At 41.3% G+C, this 23,381-nt stretch overlaps 1 protein-coding gene across 1 annotated transcript; it reads right to left on the reverse strand.

Annotated features, from left to right (window-relative positions):
* Nucleotides 1-1,806: 1,806 nt before the first annotated feature.
* Nucleotides 1,807-13,001, reverse strand: ncf1 (neutrophil cytosolic factor 1; the record flags this gene model as incomplete). Its single annotated transcript, XM_080013535.1, has 11 exons — nt 1,807-2,017; nt 2,136-2,284; nt 3,328-3,441; nt 3,952-4,069; nt 6,022-6,129; nt 7,562-7,684; nt 7,954-8,012; nt 8,843-9,008; nt 11,138-11,213; nt 11,604-11,684; nt 12,930-13,001. 11 exons carry the CDS (start codon nt 12,999-13,001, stop codon nt 1,887-1,889), a joined length of 1,197 nt encoding a protein of 398 aa, XP_079869661.1. The 3' UTR covers nt 1,807-1,886.
* Between the last annotated feature and the right edge of the window lie 10,380 nt (nt 13,002-23,381).

Genomic DNA, 23,381 nt, shown 5'->3' on the forward strand with positions numbered 1-23,381 from the left:
ATATTTGCCGGTGTCTTGGTTCATATTTGCCGGTGTTTTGCTTCATATTGGCCGGTGTTTTGCTTCATATTTGGCGGTGTTTTAGTTCATATTTGCCGGTGTTTTAGTTCATATTGGCCGGTGTCTTGGTTCATATTGGCCGGTGTTTTGCTTCATATTTGCCGGTGTTTTAGTTCATATTTGCCGGTGTCTTGGTTCATATTTGCCGGTGTTTTGCTTCATATTTGCCGGTGTCTTGGTTCATATTTGCCGGTGTTTTGCTTCATATTTGCCGGTGTCTTGGTTCATATTTGCCGGTGTTCGCTTTTCCTTGCGCTGCGATCGCGTCTTCCGTCCTCCTCCGCTCGTGGGCGTGGCCTATTTTCTAGTTGAACGTGTAACTCAAGCGGTGGAGCTTTTGTTTAAAACGGTTGTTTCCGCCCGGTCTCGAACCGGGGACCTTTCGCGTGTGAGGCGAACGTGATAACCACTACACTACGGAAACTGACGTCAAAGGAGCCGGATCGTCCGTCCCGCACCTCTAGGCCGCTGTGACCAAGCACAGTGGGGCAGCGCGGGGACAGGGCTCCACGCGTGGGCCCGGTCCCTCCGGGCGGCTCAGGACAGTGAGAGCTGCCGCCCCCTGTGGCTCCGTGGGGCCGTGGTGGACTTTGAGGACCTGCCTTTTCAGGGCTCTTCGTGGTGGTTGTGTCATTATTATTCTTTTTTAATAGGCCTAGATTACCGCCCAGTGGACACCCGAGGAAGTGCGGTTCAGAGCACTTCCGCATTGTCCTCAAACCACCGGCATCCAGATGTAGCGGTTTAAGAATAGAAGTATTTTATCCTCAGATTAATATATTGTATACTATATTTTTTACACAGTGTGCTGTCAGACCTCGTGGCGCAACGGTAGCGCGTCTGACTCCAGATCAGAAGGTTGCGTGTTCAAATCACGTCGGGGTCACATGTCTCTTTTTACACGATATTTTTAAAAGATTAATTGATATGAAACTTCAGGCGTCACAGCGGCAAAAAACGGCGCATGTCAAGAAAGGTACAGAAAGTAAGAAGTGAGAAAAAAAATATTGTAAGACGAAAATTCAGCTGATAAAATAATAAAATGTAAGATAGTACGTCTGTCTGTCTGTCTGTCTGTCTGTCTGTCTATCTGTCTGTCTGTCTGTCTGTATCTATTGTTGGATGTAGTATAGCGCACAAAATGGCGGCTGATAGAAATGACAGGGCATTTCACTTAAAATGGTGCCCAACATGGAAAATGTCTCTTTATGACATCTCTCATCCAAATAGCCTTTATGACGACTTGCCTCAGAGGAACTATATAGGAGTGTGTAAAAAAGACGCTCTCTCTCTCTCTCTCTCTCTCGCTTGGTCGCTCTTGCTTTGGCCTCGTCTCCTGGTCTTTGTCATTGTGCCAATAAAGGATCCATTATGCATCGCATCCGTCTCCATCTGATTGAAGAATCTCCCGACATCAACCAACCTGGGAGGGATCGTTTTCCCAGATCCCAACACTATCTATCTCTCTAATAATACCATCCCACAGAATAACAACAAGTTAAATACAGCTTCATTGTTTGGGCGTCTTAAAAACTTTATTCAATAAATTATCCTGGAGAGAACAGTATGTTAAAAAAAATGTTTGAGTAAAGACCATAGACAATAAACCCAAAAATGTGAAATGCAATAAACACCCCAAAAAATAACAACAAAGAATAAAAACAAACATGAAATGAAAAAATAAAATTTACATTTTGGCAAATAAACCTAATGATGAACAATAAACAATGAACAATAAACCACAGAAATAAACCGAAAAATAAGCAGTCCCTCAGCGGGCCCTCAGCGGGCCCTCAGCGGGCCCTCAGCGGGCCCTCAGCGGGCCCTCAGCGGGCCGGCTCGCTGGTCCTGCAGACGCTGACCTTGCTGCAGGTGTCGCTGGTGCAGCGCTCCATGATGAGCTCCGGACTGGGCCGCGGGGGGACGACGGGGATCTGCTTCCTCGGCTCTGCGTTGTCTGGCAGTCACGGGGCGGGGGGGGTAAAAAATAAACCGGGAACATTTGTGAACGTCCATATTTATCACTTCTTGCGGCGGGATATTTTGATAAAACAATCTCACAGATTACCACCGACCGGGGATGACGCTCTCCTGCTGCGCCGCAGGCCCCGGGTTCCCGCGGTTCCTCTGCTGCATGAAGCGCTTGCTGTTCCTGCGGTACGACTCCTGGCTGAGCCGCTGGCGGCCCTTTTTGTGTATGCTCTGTGCGTTCCTGATGGTGCGGCTGGGGAGGGGAGGGGAGGGTTCCAGGGGGGTGAACAACCGGGAAGTGGACTTGCGTTTCTATATTGGTTTTTTTCTGATCTCGCGACCACTCGAAGAGCTTTAGAGTACGTGCCTCAGTCACCCGCTCACACACACGCACACGCACATTCACGCGTCGACGGCGGCGGCGGCAGCCGTGCAAGGCGCACGCCTGCTCATCGAGAGCGGTTAGGGGTTCAGTGTCTTGCTCAAGGACACCTCCGCGTGTTGCCAGGGGGAGCTGGGGAATCAAATCAGGAACCCAGTGATGACTGGACGCCCCGCTGTACCTCCTGAGCCAGCGTCACCCCTCTAGTCAACAAATAGTCAACAACTGGCAAAGAACAAAGCCCATTGTTCTTTGTCAGAATGTGAATTATTGATACAGAGGTTTATTGATTGTTTATTGCTCAGAATAAAACTCTCTCGCTCCCTCTCGCTGCCTATTTAGCGGTTGACTGATTTGTCCCTGGTTTTTGTTATGGTTTTTTTTGGTTCCTTCGTGATCAAGTTGCTGCTGCTGTGACATGACTTACTGCAAATAAAGGAACCTTGAAAGTCAAGTCTCTCTCTCTCTCTCTCTCTCTCTCCCTCTCTCTCTCCACACAGACAGGAAGTGAGGGCTGATAAGATTTCACAAGGTTGCTTTTCCCACCAGGAAAGGGAGAGAACAGTCTCACTGTCGCCTTACTTGTTCTTTACAGTGCTATAGAGATATAATACAGTATAGTTTGTAAAGAAAACCTTAATTCATCCAGGGAAACACACACAACACACACACACACACTATTACATTTCACTGCATATATGTATGGAAGTATGTATATGTATGTGACAAATAAAAATCTTGAATCTTGAATCTTTAATCACAACACACACACACACACACACACACACACACACACACACACACACACACACACACACACACACACACACACACACACACACACACACACACACACACACACACACACACACACACACACACACACACAGACACACACACACACACGGCGTTACCGTCGGGGTGGCGGGGTCCGCCTGTGGAAGGTGTTCCTATCGGATTCTGAGAGGTCCTTCCTGCCGGCGCTCTGGAGGAACATGGAGGGGACGTGTCCCGTCTCCTCCCCTCTCCTGGGGGAACAGGACCGACTTCAAAGACAGCTAACGTGCTGATAATAATAACAATAATAAAAATAATAATAATGATGATAACAACAACACTGATTCTAACAATAATAATAATACAATTGTAATAAAGAAAAGACGATTAGCAGCAGGATGTTGGCATGCAAATAATAATAATAACAATGATCATAGTAATAAAAATAATAATAGCAACATCGATAATAATGATGATCATAATAATAATAATAATAATAATGGTGCAATAATATAATAATGAAGTCAATGCCATCAGCCTCACCATCATCATCATCGTCACTATAATGAGATCAAATCTTATTGTTATTGATTTTATTGATCATTCATTTCATACTGTGTCAAGCTCGAAATCTTTTTTGTTTGATTTTTAAATATTTAAATGTTAATATGGACGTCTGTGGCCGGACTGAAATCCATCTTTGAAACAGAAAAGTATGTAAATATGTTTGTTGATATGATGTAAGTGCCGTCTCGTCTCACCTGACCACCCACCAGCCGTCCAGCAGCTTGTGGATCACCTCCACGCTGTCCCCCACCTCCAGGGTAAGCTCATCGTCCTGCTCCGCCCGGTACTGGGTTTTGGTGATGTACAGCTCTCCTGGACAGACAGACAGACAGACAAGGTGACAAGGAGACAGTTAAATGACATAGAAGAGAAAGTCAATTCCAGGTCCAGGAAGTAAAAGTCCTGTTTTGGGGTTTCCCACCCTCCCTCTTGACTTTCTACACTGGGACATGGCCGACCAACTGGACCAAAATCTGATTGCAACAATATTTTTTATATTCAGTACCCTTTGGGTTAGGGTTAGGAAAATAACCTTTTCCATATATGACAATAACATTTTTAATATCTATTAACCCGAGGTTTAGGGTGACATAATAATAACATTTCTAATATTTAGCATATTTATTCATATTTATTAGAATTAGGGTTAGAATAATAACATTTTTAATATTTATCATATTTATTAGGATTAGGGTTAGAATAATAACCTTTTAATATTTATCATATTTATTAGGATTAGGGTAGCATAATAACCTTTTAATATTTATCATATTCAATAACCTTTTAATATTAATCATTTTTTATCAATATTGATGAGGATTAAGATTAGGATAATAACCTTTTGAAGCATATTTTAAAAACCGCCTGTGAGAAATGACTGCAGAGCATTTACCAGTGTGCTCAGGCGTCTAAGTTAGTCTTAAGTTCATCAGTAAATGCAGAAACTGTTGAATAATGGTTTTCTGGTGTGAGCGTTGGGGCCCTGCTTCCTCTTGCTGTGTGCCCATAACACCACAGGATTTCTGCACCTCACCACACGGCTAGCATGACTCCCACCACAACATTCTGTGGGTGACTTTTTATTTGCAGCATATTTTGGAAATTTTTTATCTTTGAATTGCCCTACATAATTATTTTAGCATAGACTTGTCTTGTCTTGTTTTACCTTACATTAGTCTCTTATCTTATCTTACATTAGTCTATCTTATCTTATCTTACATAAGTCTATCTTATCTTATCTTATTGTATCTTATCTTATCTTATCTTACATTAGTCTATCCTATCTTATCTTATCTTATCTTAAATAAGTCTTTCTTATCTTATCTTACATAAGTCTATCTTATCTTATCTTATTGTATCTTATCTTATCTTATCTTACATTAGTCTATCCTATCTTATCTTATCTTATCTTATCTTAAATAAGTCTTTCTTATCTTATCTTACATAAGTCTATCTTATCTTATCTTACATTAGTCTATCTTATCTTATCTTATCTTATCTTATCTTATATTAGTCTATCTTATCTTATCTTATCTTAGTCTATCTTATCTTACATTAGTCTATCTTATCTTATCTTATCATATCTTATCTTATCTTAACTTATCTTATCTCACATTAGTCAATCTTATCTTATCTTACATTAGTCAATCTTATCTTATCTTACATTAGTCTATCTTGTCTTATCATATCTTTTCTTATCTTACGTTAGTCTATCTTATCTTATCTTATCTTATCTTATCTTATATTATCATATATTATCTTACATTAGTCTATCTTATCTTATCTTATCTTATATTATCATATATTATCTTACATTAGTCTATCTTATCTTATCTTATCTTATATTATCATCTATTATCTTACATTAGTCTATCTTATCGTATCTTATCTTATCTTATCTTATCTTACATTAGTCTATCTTATCGTATCTTATCGTATCTTATCTTATCTTACATTAGTCTATCTTATCGTATCTTATCGTATCTTATCTTATCTTACATTAGTCTATCTTATCGTATCTTATCTTATCTTATCTTATCTTACATTAGTCTATCTTGTCATATCTTATCTTATCTTATCTTACATTAGTCTATCTTATCTTATCTTATCTTATATTATCATCTATTATCTTACATTAGTCTATCTTATCTTATCTTATCTTATCTTATCTAATCTTACATTAGTCTATCTTATCTTATCTTATCTTATCTTACATTAGTCTATCTTATCTTTTCTTGTCTTGTCTTGTTTGATCTTAAACCTGCCTTCGTAGTTGGGCTGCTGCTCCTCAGACTCCTCGGGTCCGTCCAGAGGCTCCAGGTAGGAGGCAGGGACCCAGCCCCGCTTGCTCTCCCCCTGGCAGAACCACCAGCCTGGAGGAAGCACAACCTGGGTCAGAAGGTCCTGGAAAAGCCCTCAGAAAGATCTCCAGACCCTCTGTCCTTCTCTGACCTTCAGACATTATCTTCTTTCGCCCTGGGAGACCCCGCGGTCCCCGCCCCACGTTACGCACGGGGAGACTCCGTTATGCGGAGACGCGCAATGGGGGCGCGGGGGACCCTGGGTTTTACTTATTATTTTCAGGTTTATGTGCAGTGACTTTGAAATATTTAAAAAGTATGATTAAATCGATAATGAAATACATAATTTATTACATGAATAAAATGTGTATATATTTACATTTTTACTTAAGCAATTCTAGTTCTCACTTAATCTTAATATTACAACGTAGAAATGACGACAGTTGAAATTTCATATATTTCGCTCTACCTCAAAGTTCCAGGCCGCTACACGTGATAGGCTGCAGCCTGCGGAGCGGTCCATGGTCCTGAGATTCGATGCCATGTGTAGTTCGATGCCAATTTTGACCACTTTATCGCTATTCCCTATCTATTTTAGTTGTTTTTTTCAATATCGTATGAGTTTGATAGGAATTATAGAACCATTTTTGTACGCCTTTTATGTACAATAAATTATTCAAAGTTTAAACAAGTTTCTGCCTGGACTGCTGCCCGTTCCGCTACCTACAGATGCCGTGACAGTAATAATTATAATGTCATAATATTATTTACAGATCACTGGAAAGTGTGGGCGTGACACCGCTTATAAATATGCTTCAGTTGCACCAGGTCTCTGAAGACGATCGAGCTCAGCCGCCTTTTTTGGCCTCTGCGCAGTTACCACCACGTCTGTGCAGACGGTAATAGTGTCACTCTAACTGCGTGTGGCTATTAGCGCTGGTGTTTGTGAATTGGACGCAATTTGCAACGAGGCTCATTTGCATAGAAAGGGGACAATTTTTCACCAAATATATGAAAATACCTAATTGAAATATGTGCAAATAGCACCGGCGCACCAAGGTGCTATTTGCGTGGCAGAGCAGTTAGTGGCGCAGTTCACAGTTTGTTGCTTTGTGAATTGGACGTTTTGTTTTTATTTTAGATGTATTTATTTTCCTCCGTTTCCCAATTGAACGGAACAAAAGAAGCCCTGTGCATTCAGTGCCGCGTCAAAAATGGCAACTTAATTCCCCCCCGCCAACATGTGAATAGGCCAATCAACATCTCTTATTGCACCCCCAATCAAAGCAATTGCCTTGATTGCCTTCCCTCCTTCTCTGACCTTCAGATCTTCTGTCCTTGTCTTCACTCCTTCTGTTAAATAGATAGATAGATAGATAGATAGATAGACAGATAGACAGATGGATAGATAGATAGATAGATAGACAGATAGACAGATAGATAGATAGATAGATAGATAGACAGATAGACAGATAGATAGATAGATAGATAGAAAGATTCTTACCGTTGTTGCTTTTCTCCACAATCTCCACCAGCTCCCCGCTGTGTAGGGCGATCTCGTGCTTGGACGTGTTGGTGTAGTCGGCGATTGCCCTGTAGCTCTCCAAGATGATGGGGCCCGAAATCTCTGATTCCCCACCGACGGAAAAAAAACAAACAAATAAAATTTAAATCAGAAGAACGTCTGTACATTATTTATTCTGCTTTTTATTCAGAGATAAGATGTATAGTATATTCATATGTATTTTTTATCAATACAATAATACATAATAATGATATGACAATGAATGAATGTAAGTTATTATATCGTTTTTTTCTGTCCGTCAAAATTGATGCTATATCTATGTGTACAATTAGACGTAAAAAAAACAACATTTTTTTTACGTCCCATCTCACCAGTGATGTTGCCTTTGACATTGTCGCTGGACAGGACAAAGGTCTCATTCCTTTTGGTGCTGAAGAAGAAAAGGAATGTCGTCATTTTCACGTATAAATAATATAGCATCAATATAATATTGTGATATGAGCCTTGATATTGTCTGAGATTTTGTTTATCGTAGTATTGTGACATAGTTTAAATGTTGCCTTTAAAGAGCAAAATTAGGGCACTTTTCTGAACTTCATACACCGTTAATCACATTTTGGCAGCGAATGGTTTGCTACGTTGCTACAGTGTTAGCTATGTTGCTGTGGACAAGCCTGAAAGCTTCCTTTAACTAGCACTATTTACAGAGTAGCGGTGTGATTATCAAGATAACGTGCAGCCAGATGGTCATTATCTCAAAATAACCCCCTTCAGGGTGATACAAGACCTGAGCACCCCGTCGGGGGGGCTATTTTGCGCTGGCTGTACGTTATCCCCTTACTTGTACCATATTGTATCATGTTTTTGTCTTTTGACGTTTGTTAAGTTTTTTTTTTTATCAGATGTTTATGCTTGATGCATCATGAGGACAGTGTATCCAGTGTTCTGCAGACTGAAAACGTGGAGGGTTAGAATATTCCAGGTCCAGAAAGTTGAAATCCTGTTTCCATGTCTTGGCTCCAGTCGTGCACTGATCCACCGGTTGGACCTCTGGGTTGATGCCAATTAGCTGAATCCACAAGGTTAGACTCTAAATCCTGGAGCGGGACTTTCAATTTCTGAACCTGGACCCCCCCCCCCTCCCATTTTTTTTCGGGGGGGGGGGACTGACTCTAGAGCTGCTGTCTCCTGTGCGCAACAGGACAACGGCAGACGTCTTAAATTGGAAGCAGGACGCCCCGGCGCCTCTTAGGTACTGACGGGTTGGGGGCGGGGGGGCTCTCGTCCTCGGGCCGCACCCTGAAGAAGTCACAGAGCAGCTTGGAGCGGGAGATGTGGGGGGGGAGGCCCAGCAGGGAGCGGGAGTACTCAGTCAGGGTGCTCTGCCTCGTCTCCGTGGACTTCTCGCTGTCCACCCAGCGGGGTGCTGATGGATAGATAGATAGATAGATAGATAGATAGATAGATAGATAGATAGATAGATAGATAGATAGATAGATAGATAGATAGATAGAGAGAGAGAGATCAAATCAAAATCCTATTGTTTTATTGGATGTACTTCTTACCTTTACAAAACAACAAGAAAATCTCTTTTCTTCTCTTTTCTCTGTATTATGTTTGATATTTGTTGTTAATATGTAATAACCTAATGATAACAAATATTGCTCATTGTCAATCAATCAGGTTAATATACACTGATCAGCCACAGCACTAAAATCACCAGTAATAGCACTAATATTGTGCAGCTCTCCCTCGTGCCACCAAAACAGGCATGGACTCCACAAGACCTCTGAAGGTGTCCTGTGGTATCTGGCACCAAGACGTTAGCAGCAGATCCTTTAAGTCCTGGAAGTTGTGAGGTGGGGCCCCCATGGATCGAGGCTTGTTGTTCCAGCACATCGCACAGATGCTCCATCGGATCGGACCCTAACACTGTCCATCCACATGATGTAGAAAAAAACGTGATTTGTGGACAGAGGTCAGCATGGACACTCTGACCGGTCTGCAGCTACACAGCCCCATACGCAGCAAGCTGTGGTGCACTGTGTGTTCTGACACCTTTCTATCATAGCAGCATTAACTTTTTCACATTTTGTGCTACAGCAGAACTTTTGTGGGCTGGACTTGGCTCCCCACGTGCATCAATGAGCCTTGGACGCCCATGACCCTGTTGCCGGTTCACCGGTCGTCCTTCCTTGGACACTCTTGGTAGGTGGTAACCACTGCATACCGGGAACACCCCACAAGACCCGTCGTTTTGGAGATGCTCTGACCCAGTCGTCTAGCGTCACAATTTGGCCCTTGTCAAAGTGGCTCAGATCCTTACGTTGCTTCCAAAACATTAACTTCAACAACTGACAACTTCGCTTGCTGTTGGTGGTTTTAATGTTGTGGTTGATCGGTGTATATTGCTTGTCTATCTATCTATCTATCTATCTATCTATCTATCTATCTATCTATCTATCTATCTATCTATCTATCTATCTATCTATCTATCTATCTATCTATCTATCTATCTATCTATCTATCTATCCATCTCTCTATCCATCTATCTATCTGTTACATATATAATCATATTTACAGATATAACATCTGCTTTTCATCTTTCTTGGTTCACCTAACATTTCAGGTTTGAGTTTAGTTTTCATCCAAAATGCCCCTGGGCATGAGGAAGGATGTGAAATTGGGTTGAGACACCTGGGACTGAACCGAAACTGAGAAACTGAGGAGACTATGCAACCTTCCTGTCACACTGAAAAAGGAGAAGCAGTAAAACTTTGGTAACACATTTACTTTTGTGGAAGTGAATGCGTCTATCTATCTATCTATCTATCTATCTATCTATCTATCTATCTATCTATCTATCTATCTATCTATCTATCTATCTATCTATCTATCTATCTATCTATCTATCTATCTATCTATCTATCTATCTATCTATCTATCTATCTATCTATCTATCTATCTATCTATCTATCTATCTATCTATCTATCTGTCTGTCTGTCTGTCTGTCTGTCTGTCTGTCTATCAATTTATATCAATCCATCTATAATTGGTAAAGTACTTTGTTGCCGTGCTGAAGTACATTTACATTTGTACAAGTACATTTTTATACATGTATATTTCTATTTCTATATATTTTAACATTATTATGATTCCCACTGTACTATTTGTATTGTCTACATTGTAAAACAAATCTGCATGAGCATAATCTGCAGAACAAAGTTACAGTAGAACTTTATGAAGTATTGTACACTGTGTTATATCATGGCTCTGGATATGACAAGTGCATTTACTTTTAATACTTTAAATACATTTAAGTACATTTAGTTTGAGATCATTTTGCTTAAGTACAAATGTCAGTGTGTGATTTTGTGTCGTGGTATTTGTACATTTAGTTCAGTAAGAGGTAAAGTAATTAAGCACGGGTAGTAGCAGCTTTGTACCATAATGTACTATAATAATGTGTAAATAAGAAACTTGAATTTGGAGTTTTTGAATAGAGAATGTGTGTTGCATTATGATTTGGTGACGGGGAAGCAGCGTCTCCTCACCTGGCAGGGAAGGGATGATCCTGTCTTTCTTCTCGATCTGTCCCGCCTCGATGGGGAACATCTCCTTCAGGGTTTTCTGGGAACCGAAACACAGCTTTTTTGGCAAGTGGTTTAAAAAATATTAAAATGTTTGTGGGTATTTGGAAATGTGGAAATTTTGGGAAGAAATCATGTGCAGCAAAGAAATCAAGTGAACATATGGGCGGTATTCCCCATATATACATACATACACACATGCAAGTACACAAACACACACACACACACACACACACACACACACACACATTATTATAATTATCATATTAAAAGTGTCACTTTCACTTCACCTCAAATTAAACTCATATTTAGTTGAAAAATACAAACTTCTAAACAGCACTAGACTTCACCCACTGAGCTCCACAGCGTCAGTGCCTTGTGCCACCCACTGTGATGCACAGATCGAACTGAATGTTGTTGAGAAACTCACATGGAAGGTGTGGATCTCAGGGTATCGCCTGTAGATCAGCTTCTCGGAGAGGTCACTCCATTTAACGATCAGCATGTAAACCTGCCACAACAACATGTCATTTTAGAATGAAATAATAATGTTTCATTTCTTATGCAGGCAAACGCAATTAACTGGCCGATTGATGACGGGGCTGCTGCTCCATAGAATAGACCCATTTAGGTTTCCAGAATAACATCTTGATGAAAGGTATAGATTGAACATAGCACGCCAGAGCTATATACAGAATATATAAACATAATCTGTAAATGCATCTTATAGCCTTATGTGGCCACAATCAGAAATTAACTGTGGCGCAAATGCATCGGATTATGCTTTTTAACAAGTGACACTTATAGTGTTGAAGATGCATTTATTATATTGCCAGGCCACCAAAGTGCTTTACTCAATTGCAGGTCATCTATTATTTCACATCTTACACAAGTTAAGATATATATTAATATTATTTCATATTATAGGCTATTATATTCGTGGGACTGAACATACCTTGGCTAAAAGGTGTGCACATACACAATATGTAAGATTACTTAAATTAAAACTTGCCAGAAATCTCTTTCAGAACATGATTTAAAACATCAGGTGTTAAAAACTGTAAGTTGGTGTAGGATTCATATCAGTTCCTTTCAAAAAAAAAATATTTTAAGGGAATGCAATTTTGTATAAATGGAATGTACAGATCATTTACTTTATATCAGTTTAAGTGGAAAGGCAACTATTATTATAAATAACGTGTTCATGTGTTTGGTAATCGATTGCCAGGAAGCTTTTCTGTCTTTATTAATATCAGGAGCATCACCCTTTTTGGGTAATCATGTGGTTAAACATTTCAATATTGTTTATCTATGGTTCCATCTGTAATTCTAGCACTGTGGATGTTCTGTATTGATCCTGTATTGAACTGACTGCATTCCACCGATTGGTTGATCCATTGAATAATAATAGCTAAATAATAACACATCTAAAGAAATACAAAAAAGGCAATACAACACACAATATAGACACATAATATATTTGGAAATATACAATACAACTAAAAGTTACTAAACAAAGTATAAATGAAACAAACAAAATGACCAATAAGTACAATAAGTATAAAAATGTACAAAAAAAATAACAATTTAGCAAAAATGTGGCTATATACAATAAATCTAATAATTTACGGAAGAATAGAACAATTTTGCAACATACACTTTACAACAACCAAACAATAAACCCCTTTATCAACAACTCACACTGTGTGTGTGTGTGTGTGTGTGTGTGTGTGCGTGTGCGTGTGTGTAATCTTACAAAGTGCTGGTTTGGGAAGAATCTCTTCTCGTAGCCCAGAAGCTCCACGTGCCGCACATAGATTTGCTCCATCATGGACGTTCAGAACACGAGCTCCACACTGTCCTAGGGCTCCAGCAGCCGCTCAAATATATATATATATATATGAGGGGTTCCTCTTTACGAGGCGTTCGATTGTGAGAGTTCTCTGATCAAAGAGGAACTGGTCCAGTTTTCATTGGTTGGAAGCTGAGGCACTTAATATCACATTTTAGTTCGGGGGTTTCCTTCTCTTCCTTTGCTGCAATGTTGAGGTGAAACATTCCAGGTCCAGAAAGTTCTATATTCAATTTTTATTTTTGACATTAACATTCCCTGACGACAGACGGTGAACATGTCAACACAGTTATGAGTTATTATTATTATTATCATCACCATCATCATCATCATCATCGTGTTGTTTCCATGGAAGCATGCCGTCTGTGGGCTTTTCAGGTCCTGCTGAACATGGGATTTCCAAATCTTCAGCAGAAAGAGGAAGAATAAACAAGGCTGACACACAATGACAAACTTCTGCTCTTTAACCAAATACCACTCTAGGGAAAGCTTATATTTTTAAATATGGAGAAGTAGCCTACTAGGTGATTTGGGGGAAACAATAGAAAGAAATATTATTAAAAAAACAAAATAAAGCGGATTATTTTTATACTCAGCACAATTGTCTTGGGCCTAACCTTAAAAAAATAAATAAATAAATACAATTTTGTGAAAGAAATGCAATGTTTCTTTTTTTCCCTATAAGAAAATACAGTTAAAAAGAAAAAAACATATGCTTAATTTGTTTGCCTTTATATCAGTCTAAATTAGTTAGTAAGGTTAATAGAGGGTAAAATCATTGAAAAAGTTGTTTTTCAACAGCTGAACAATTTCTTGGCACTACACGACTGTTTTGATGTCTTCCCGTCAGGATCTCGACCACACCACAGCACTGACACTGCTTTTGTTAAGGTCTTGATGGACATCCATCTAAACACAGACAGTGGCAGAATTTCAGTCATAGTATTACTCGATCTCAGTGCTGCATTTGACACGGTTGACCACAACATATTACCTGACCGACTAGAAAACTGGGTGGGACGTTCTGAAACAGTACTAAACTGGTTGAAATCCTACTTAAAGGCCAGGAACTACTTTGTATTTATAGGCAATTACACATCTGAGCGGACAGAAATGACATGCGGAGTTGCTCCATTCTGGGGCCTCTTCTGTTTAACATCTACATGGTCCCATTGGCTCAGATTATGGAAAACAACAAAATATGTTTCCATAATTATGCATACCACACACAAATTTACTTAACCATATCACCAGGGGACTATGGTCCAATACAATCACTGAGCAAGTGCATTGAACAAACCGATGATTGGATGTGCCAGAATTGCCTCCAATTAAACAAAAACAAAACTGAAGTCATTGTTTTTGGAGCCAAGGAAGAACGACTAAAAGTCAAGTCGGTGCTCAGCTTCAGTCGGTAATGTTGAAATGCACAAATCAAGCCAGAAATCTTGTTGTAGTCACAGACTCAGATGTAAATTTCAACAGCCACATGAAAACATTTACAAAGTCAGTCTACTATCACCTGAAGAACGTATCAAAGATTAAAGGACTTATGTCTCAGCAGAATTGGGGGATGGGGGGGTTATGCTGGGGTTTTATTTGATGAGGTTAGGGTTAGGGTTCATTTGCGTTATCTTTTTTAATGTTATTTAACACACAGGTGTGTGTGTGTGTGTGTGTGTGAGTGAGAGAGAGAGAGAGAGAGAGAGAGAGAGAATTTGTCTGCGTGTGTGTGTCTCTGTATTTTTCAACTAAATATAGGCACATTTTAGGTGAAGTGAAAGTGACACATTCAATATGATAATAATAATGTGTGTGTGTGTGTGTGTGTGTGTGTGTGTGTGTGTGTGTGTGTGTGTGTGTGTGTGTGATTTCTCAGGCGTGGCTCGCTTTGATAGACTTAGACGTTAGACTACTGGTGTTCTGTGACCACAATGATTGTAAAAAACCTGTTCCATACAATGTTCCATACAAGCAAAACACCCGTCATGGGTTCAATTTGTATGTACCTAAGCATTAACCACCTCATAGAGAGCCTGGGCTGGCGCTCGCGCTGCCCTTTTCTTATGGCCTTGATGAGCTCAGCTGCTCCTTGAAACATGGACACAAGCCAAAACATGCAAGGTAAGCCGATTTTGTTGCACCACCTAAAAAACGTTTTTCCAATCTCGCTGCCTGGGAACATCCGTGACCGACAATGACTGGCATATCACAGCTGGAATGGGGACACGTTCTCCGTGAGGGTCCCCCGGCTGGCCTTCTGCTGGTTCCGCGCCGCTTTTTATTTCCTGTCACACAGGCCCCGTCGCAAACATTAAACCTTCGCCGTCAAAACCAGCCAGCAAGCGCGTCAACTTGAGCACCTGACGTGCACTTAACGTTACTCAACCGTTTAAAACAAGTTGGGGAGGAAGCAACGTTAATCTATCAACCTAATGGAGACTACCATAGTTACCAGCCAGCAGCGACTAATATTTACATTTTAATGATAATGAAACTTACATCATTCAGACTTTCGACCACTTACAGTAAGTTCTACCGTTCACAGCGTTTCCGCAACACACCCAGGAGCGGCCTGTTTAAAACACTCTCGCCCATAAAGCTCTGATAGATCGTCTAGTAGTTCACTCTCAGCTAAGGGAAAATAGGACAATGTTGAAATAATTTACCAGGACAACGCACGATTTCTTTCAGGACATTTTACTTTTTCTCCTGTTTTCCATGTCTTTTCCACGACTGGACAATTGGTCAACGTTTTTCCCGGGCTTCGCAGGTTTTCCAGGATGCGTGGGAACCCCGGCACTGTGATTATTCAGCGGCGGAGAGGAGAACGCTTCTGAAAAATTGTTAATACAAAAAAAAAAAAAAGCTTAAAAATACGAGGGATTTACGGGAAAATATTTTAACGGGGTGGGGGTGGGGGGGGGGGGGGGGGGGCAGTGGGAGAAAAGGGTAAATGCGAGAGAATCCCGGGAAAAACAAGGGTTGAGAGGTACGAACCAAACAGCCAATCAAAGGTCACAGTCAGTATTGAAAGTGACCAATCAAAGGAGTGGAGACGGCAGCTGGGTCTATTCCATCCCTGCCTCCTTCCTCGCTCGCACAGCCGAGCGCCGCCGAGTACTGCCGAGGGCGGCCGAGTGCGGCCCACTTTACGTCCGCCGCCGCCGCCTCTCAGCTCGCGTTTCCACTGCGCCAGCGACCTTGTCACCGAAACCTTATTTGTGCCTCAAAACGACTTGGTTTCATTCACCAGGCTTTATATTTCAAAGATTACAGCCCACCAAGCCAACCCGTTTTACCTGTTGAAATGCCTGTAAAGGGGCCGAAACCAGTAACATTGCCAAAAAGTGATCGCAGCTCCTTGCCCTGTGACTGAAAGGTTGTTTTAATTCTGCCTCAACTGGGCTTGATTTCACTCTCAATGGTTATATTTGACAGATCGTAGCAGTGAGCACCGACCAGCTTCGAGCACTGGTCTCTGTTATACTCCAAGGGACAAGGGGCTCCTTGGAAAACTTGCAGCCAGGAGCTCCTAAAAATATAAGAATTGCATGGATTGTGCGGGTGTGCGTGGGCGTCTCCCCTCCATTACCTTAGGAGGGGACGTAACCTAAGTTTGAGGGTGATTGATCAGGGGTCCGGCTGAGTGGGAGTGCAGCAGCAGCAGCGGCATTACTCATAAAACAATGACCCACATTGTTTTTCACAATTTCTCCTTGTATTGTTTCTGTTTTTTAGGTTGTTAAGACCTTCTATCGGCTAATAATTGTAGTTTCATGGGTCCGTGTGGTTGTGTGTGTGTGTGTGTGTGTGTGTGTGTGTGTGTGTGTGTGTGTGTGTGTGTGTGTGTGTGTGTGTGTGTGTGTGTGTGTGTGTGTGTGTGTGTGTGTGTGTGTGTGTTACATATGCAAATGTTGATTTTAAGAATTAAAAGTCACTGGCGGACACCAGCTATAACACCCCTATTTTGTGAAATACTGTATTCCAAACCCTCTAAGGTGGTCCGGGCGCATGCATTTGACATTTAAATGCATCAATCTTTAAAAGGAAAAGAGGCTAGATCTGTGAAAATCGCTTTCGCACATCCCCCCCCGCAAATTCAAATCAAACTTCTCAAGTTGACCCCGACAATTTAAACCTACAGAAAATGATGATACATGGGAACCACTGGGGCTCCCCCACATCAACAAACTCCTGAAAACTGACTGGATTCACCCAATTCGCATTAAAAAATCTCCCAAATGCGCATAAATGAGACAGATGCTGCATTTTCCTTAAAATGTTTATTTTACAATTTAAGGAACACATTTGTGAAGGAATAAAAATAAAGGCAAACATTGCAACTAAAAAAAAAAAAATGTAACCCTCTGATTTTTTATGGAAGTAAGAACACATAAACATAATATACATATCAAAATACCCCCCCCCCAAATTAACCCAACCCCAATAAATAAAATAAATTATGCCTATTAGTTGAAATTAGTTGGAATCCCCCGCACCATATTTCACAAAATAGGGGGCAACATTTTGCATGGGGCCCCCAAAAAGCCACAAGCAACAAGACATCGTTCTCCTACATCAGATGTTGACAACACTTGAACTTGAACTTGTTTGTATCTTTTCTTCGAGTTCAAGAGATTATTTGTCACATACATATACATACGGTCGTACATATATGCGGTGAAATGTCCTGACACCCGGTGCAGCCATACAGTGTGCACTTTATCTCTTGTAAATACAACTTTTTTCCTCTGAGTTGAGTCATTTAAGATTACTATTATTATTATTTTTGAATTGGGGATCATCCGTTTGTTCGTATAGAGGAAAATAAACTGGATTCCATGTTTGTAGGAGGATGAAAACCCCCCCGGACTCCCCTCCTGCCAGGCCCGGCCTCCACTCCGGAGACGTTCACGGTTTGCAGGGTGGATTCATTCAATCAGTTTGCTTCCAGGCGTCTTCGTATAACCTAGGGGGGGGGGGAATATGAAACCAAATTTTGAAAATAACAAATTCAGTTGGGAATTAACACAAAGCATTATATGTTGGCGTAACTGGTTTCTTTGGAAATGAAATGTCAAATGCCGTTTTCGGTTTCAAATTGTTGGAAAATTGCATTTCAGCCAATAATTTTTTTTACAGGGTATCATCCCCGTTTCAGTAGTGTAGTGAACGGACCTTTCACAATTGGTTGTGAAATCGCCTGATCTCTATCTACAGGCGAACGCAGTGTAACGTAGTGTAAACATGACGTAACGCGTTCACTTGATTTGTCATTTTGAAGCAAAAGCGACAAAACGTCACATTATGTTTCGCACTCCAGAAAAGAAAAGGATGTTTCCGCCCGGTTTCGAACCGGGGACCTTTCGCGTGTGAGGCGAACGTGATAACCACTACACTACGGAAACTGTGACAGTGCCCAGCAAAAACATGAACTAGAGCACTTAACAAGATGTAGGTAGCAAACGATGTTTTCAAACTTGTCCAGCTGCATTTTAGTACTTGCAATTATTTGTATTATATATGTATTATGTATTTGTAATTGCCTTTTTCTGGTTTCTGCCTTTTTCTGGTTTGAGGAGCGGGCAGCTTTGTGACATCATCTGAAGATATACAAGTCCAAGCTCTGCCTCTCAGAAGCCACTTGCGATTGTTCAAAGAACATGTTTTCCCAGGGCAGGAAGTTCTAAGAACCATTGGAGGACCCCTCCCGCTTCATTTGTGTCTACACTCCATCATCCAGGAACGATCGTAAAAGCCCATCTTCAGGGATATTTAAAATGAACGCCAGGACAGCAACATGCAGTGACGTCCACTGATCAGCCAAAACATTAAAAGAAGAAGAAGAAACAGTCTTTATTTGTCACACAACACACCACACTTATAACCACAAATATCGTGTAGCTCCCCCTCGTGCCACCAAGACAGACTTGGACTCCACAAGACTTCTCAAGGTGTCCTGTGGTATCCGGCACCAGACCTAGGGTGTCGGAAAAAGCTCTTATCAGTTTTCCGTCGTGTAGTGGTTATCACGTTCGCCTCAGGCGTGAAAGGTCCCCCCTTCGAAACTGGGCGGAAACATCCCTGTCTTATAATTGTATGTGATCGATATCATTCCCCATTTGGCGGAGAAATTGAACACCTGTTGTAATTTCACTGGATTCAGGAGCGCACTGCTTTGTGACATCATGATCCAAAGGGATGCAAGTCCAAGCTTCGTCTCTCGAGAGCGATCAATGTCAGAGAACGTTTTCGCAACACAGGAAGTTCTAAGAACCGTTGGAGGAACCCACCTTTTCTTTCTGCCAAAACACCTTGTCATTATTGTCTGCATTTTATTTTGTCTTTCTTTTAGGTAAATACCTTTATATTACATATACTACATTACAACTTTCCAGTTTAGATTTTAAAATTTTAACAGATTTTAAGTTTCTCCGCCAAATTTGGATTGATATTGATCACATAGGACTATAATATAGAAAAGTTTCCGCCTGGTGACTTCTGAAAGGCAGAGCGTGGACTTGTATATCCTGGGATGATGTGACGATGTTGCCTGCTCCTGAAACCAGTGAAATTGCAACAGGTTTTCAATTTCTCTGCCAAATTTGGATTGATATTGATCACATACGACTATATGATGGAGATTTTTCCGCCCGCTTTTGAACCAGAGACCTTTCGCGTGTGAGGTGAACGTGATAACCACTACAGGTTCGGGTTACACACCCGAATATATGGCGTCATAACAGGCGAGGCCCTGATGGAGATCCTATCTAATTGGTTTATTTGTCTGTTAGTCTATCTGTCTTCTATAGTAGGAGGCACTTGAAGAGGCCTCTTCCAGTCGGTTGACAGCCAAATTGCAAACAAGTTCCAGCCAGTTTCCAGCCAGCCACCATGTGCTCCCCACCCGGTTGCCATTACCCCCAACTCCTCATGTATCAAGACAGGGTGTGTTTAATTTTGACTATAAACACAGCCATTTTTTCAATTGCAGTGTGCACCATGAGATGGCGCTAACTTCATGAAAAACACAATCACATTCCAGAGAGCGATTTCAGATTTTCACTCATAACCTGAGATATTGTCCTTGAACCATAACCAGAGGTCATTTCTCAAAACAATTTTTTTTTTGGTCACCATAATGACAACAGATCTTTATGACTTATTTTAATCTACATGTTGCGCAGCTGTTTAATTTCAAAAGGGGAGCAGTTTTTTTATTTACTTTTTTAAAATGACAAAGTTCAATGGCTTTTAATGGAGCACTCAAACTGGGTCAATGTAATTATAGTTTCAAGATTATTGTCAAATACTTGTTAACGATGCAGGCATCACAACCAGTAATGAGATTCTTGGTCTCAGAGCCAACTCGACTTTACAAAATACGTAAATTAAGGGTGAGTAGTGATTACAATAGAATAGTATCTAAGAACAGAATTGAAAGAGCATTTAAACAGATAATTTTTAAACTAAATTTTCAAATCGAAAATGGAAAGATGTAGTGTAGTCTATGTAATATGAAGGTATTTACCTAAATGAAAGACAAAATAAAATGCATACAATAATGACAAGGTGTTTTGGCACAAAAAAATGGTTGGTTCCTCCAACGGTTCTTAAAACTTCCTGTGTTGGGAAAACATTCTCTCTCATTGATCGCAAGTGGCTTTTCGAGAGACAAAGCTTGGACTTGCATCCCTTTGGATAATGATGTCACAGAGCAGCGCACTTCTGAATCTAGTGGATTTACAACAGGTGTTAAATTTCTCAGTCAAATATGGAAAGACACTGATTACACACGACTATGCAGTAGGGAGGTTTCCGGCCAGTTTCGAACGTGATAACCACTACACTACGGAAACTGGAAATGCGTTATATTTGTGGTTATAAGTGGTTGTTTCAATGTTTTGGCTGATCAGTGGACGTCACTGACTGTTGCTGTGCTGGCGGTTTAAATATCGCTAAAGAAGGGCTTTTACAATTGTTCCTGGATGATGGAGTGTAGACACAAATGGAGAGGGTGGTTCCTCCAATGGTTCATAGAACTTCTTTCCGTGTGGAAACATGTTTTTTGAATGATCGCAAGAGACTTCTGAGAGGCAGAGGTTGGACTTGTATATCTTCGGATGATGTCACAGAGCTGCCCGCTCCTGAAACCAGTAAGAGTTTGACAGGTTTTAAGTTTCTCTGCCGAATTTGGATTGATATTGATCACCTACGATTATAAGATTGGAATGTTTCTGCCCGGTCTCGAGCCGGGGCCCTTTCGCGTGTAAGGCGAACGTGATAACCACCACACAAAAGAACCTGATACAGCTTTTCTGCCACCCTAAGTCTGGTGCCGGATACCACTGGACACCTTGAGAGGTCTTGTGGAGTCCATGCCTGTTTTGCTGGCACGAGGTGGAGATACAAGATATTTGTGGTTATAATTGGTCGTTATAATGTTTTGGCTGAACAGTGGACGTCACTGCCTGTTGCTGTCCTGGCAGTTTAAATATCCCTGAAGAAGGGATTTTACAATCGTTCCAAGATGGTGGAGTGTAGACACAAAAGAAGAGGGAGGTTCCTCCAATGATTCTTAGAACTTCCTGCCGTGGGAAAACATGTTCTTTTTCAATTTCCCCGCCAAATTTGGACTGATATTGATTACATACGACTATAAGATTGCCATGTTTCTGCCCGGTCTCGAGCCGGGGGCCTTTCGCGTGTTAGGCGAACGTGATAACCACTAAACCACAGAAACTGACAGCACCTTTGACACACCCGAGGTTACACACCCAAATATATGACGTCATTACAGGCGAGGCCCTGATGGAGATCTTATCTAATTGGTTCATTTGTCTGTTAGTCTGTCTGTCTGTCTGTCCGTCTTCTATAGTAGGAGGCACTTGAAGAGGCCTCTTCCAGTCGGCTGACAGCCGAATTGCAAACAAGTTCCAGCCAGTTTCAATTTTTTGCTGCTCAGTGGACGTCACTGCCTGTTGCTGTCCTGGCGGTTTAAATATCCCTGAAGAAGGGCTTTAACAATCGTTCCAAGATGGTGGAGTGTAGACACAAAAGAAGAGGAAGTTCCTCCAATGATTCTTAGAACTTCCTGCCTTGGGAAAACATGTTCTTTTTCAATTTCCCCGCCAAATTTGGATTGATATTGATCACATACGACTATAAGATGGAGATGTTTCCGCCCGGTTTCGAACCAGGGACCTTTCGCGTGTGAGGCGAACGTGATAACCACTACACTACGGAAACTGAAAATACCTTACAGACACCCTAGGTCCGGTGCTGGATACCACAGGACACCTGTTTTGGTGACACTGGGTGGGGCGACAAGATATTTGTGGTTATAAGTGGTTGTTTTGGCTGATCAGTGGACGTCATTGCCTGTTGCTGTGCTGGCGGTTTAAATTTCGTTGAACACGGGCATTTACAATTGTTCTTGGATGATGGAGTGTAGACACAAATGGAGAGGGTGGTTCCTCCAATGGTTCTTAGAACTTCTTTCCGTGTGGAAACATGTTCTTTGAATGATCGCAAGAGACTTCCGAGCGGCAGAGGTTGGACTTGTATATCTTCGGATGATGTCACAGAGCTGCCCGCTCCTGAAACCAGTAGGAGTTCGACGGTTTTTAAGTTTCTCTGCCAAATTTGGATTGACATTGATCACCTACGACTATAAGATTGCCATGTTTCCTGCCCGGTCTCGAGCCGGGGTCCTTTCGCGTGTTAGGCGAACGTGATAACCACTACACCACAGAAACTGACAGCACCTTTGACACACCCGAGGTTACACACCAAATATATGACGTCATAACAGGCGAGGCCCTGATGGAGATCTTATCTAATTGGTTTACTTGTCTGTTAGTCTGTCTGTCTTCTATAGTAGGAGGCACTTGAAGAGGCCTCTTCCAGTCGGCTGACAGCCGAATTGCAAACAAGTTCCAGCCAGTTTCAATTTTTGGCTGCTCAGTGGACGTCACTGCCTGTTGCTGTCCTGGCGGTTTAAATATCCCTGAAGAAGGGCTTTAACAATCGTTCCAAGATGGTGGAGTGTAGACACAAAAGAAGAGGGAGGTTCCTCCAATGATTCTTAGAACTTCCTGCCGTGGGAAAACATGTTCTTTTTCAATTTCCCCGCCACGTTTGGATTGATATTGATCACATACGACTATGAGATTGCCATGTTTCTGCCCGGTCTCGAGCCGGGGTCCTTTCGCGTGTTAGGCGAACGTGATAACCACTACATCACAGAAACTGACAGCACCTTTGACACACCCGAGGTTACACACCAAATATATGACGTCAAAACGGGCGAGGCCCTGATGGATATCCTATCTAATTGGTTTATTTGTCTGT

This window comes from Zeus faber (assembly GCF_960531495.2).
Source record: "Zeus faber genome assembly, chromosome: 14".
NCBI classification, from domain to species: domain Eukaryota; kingdom Metazoa; phylum Chordata; class Actinopteri; order Zeiformes; family Zeidae; genus Zeus; species Zeus faber.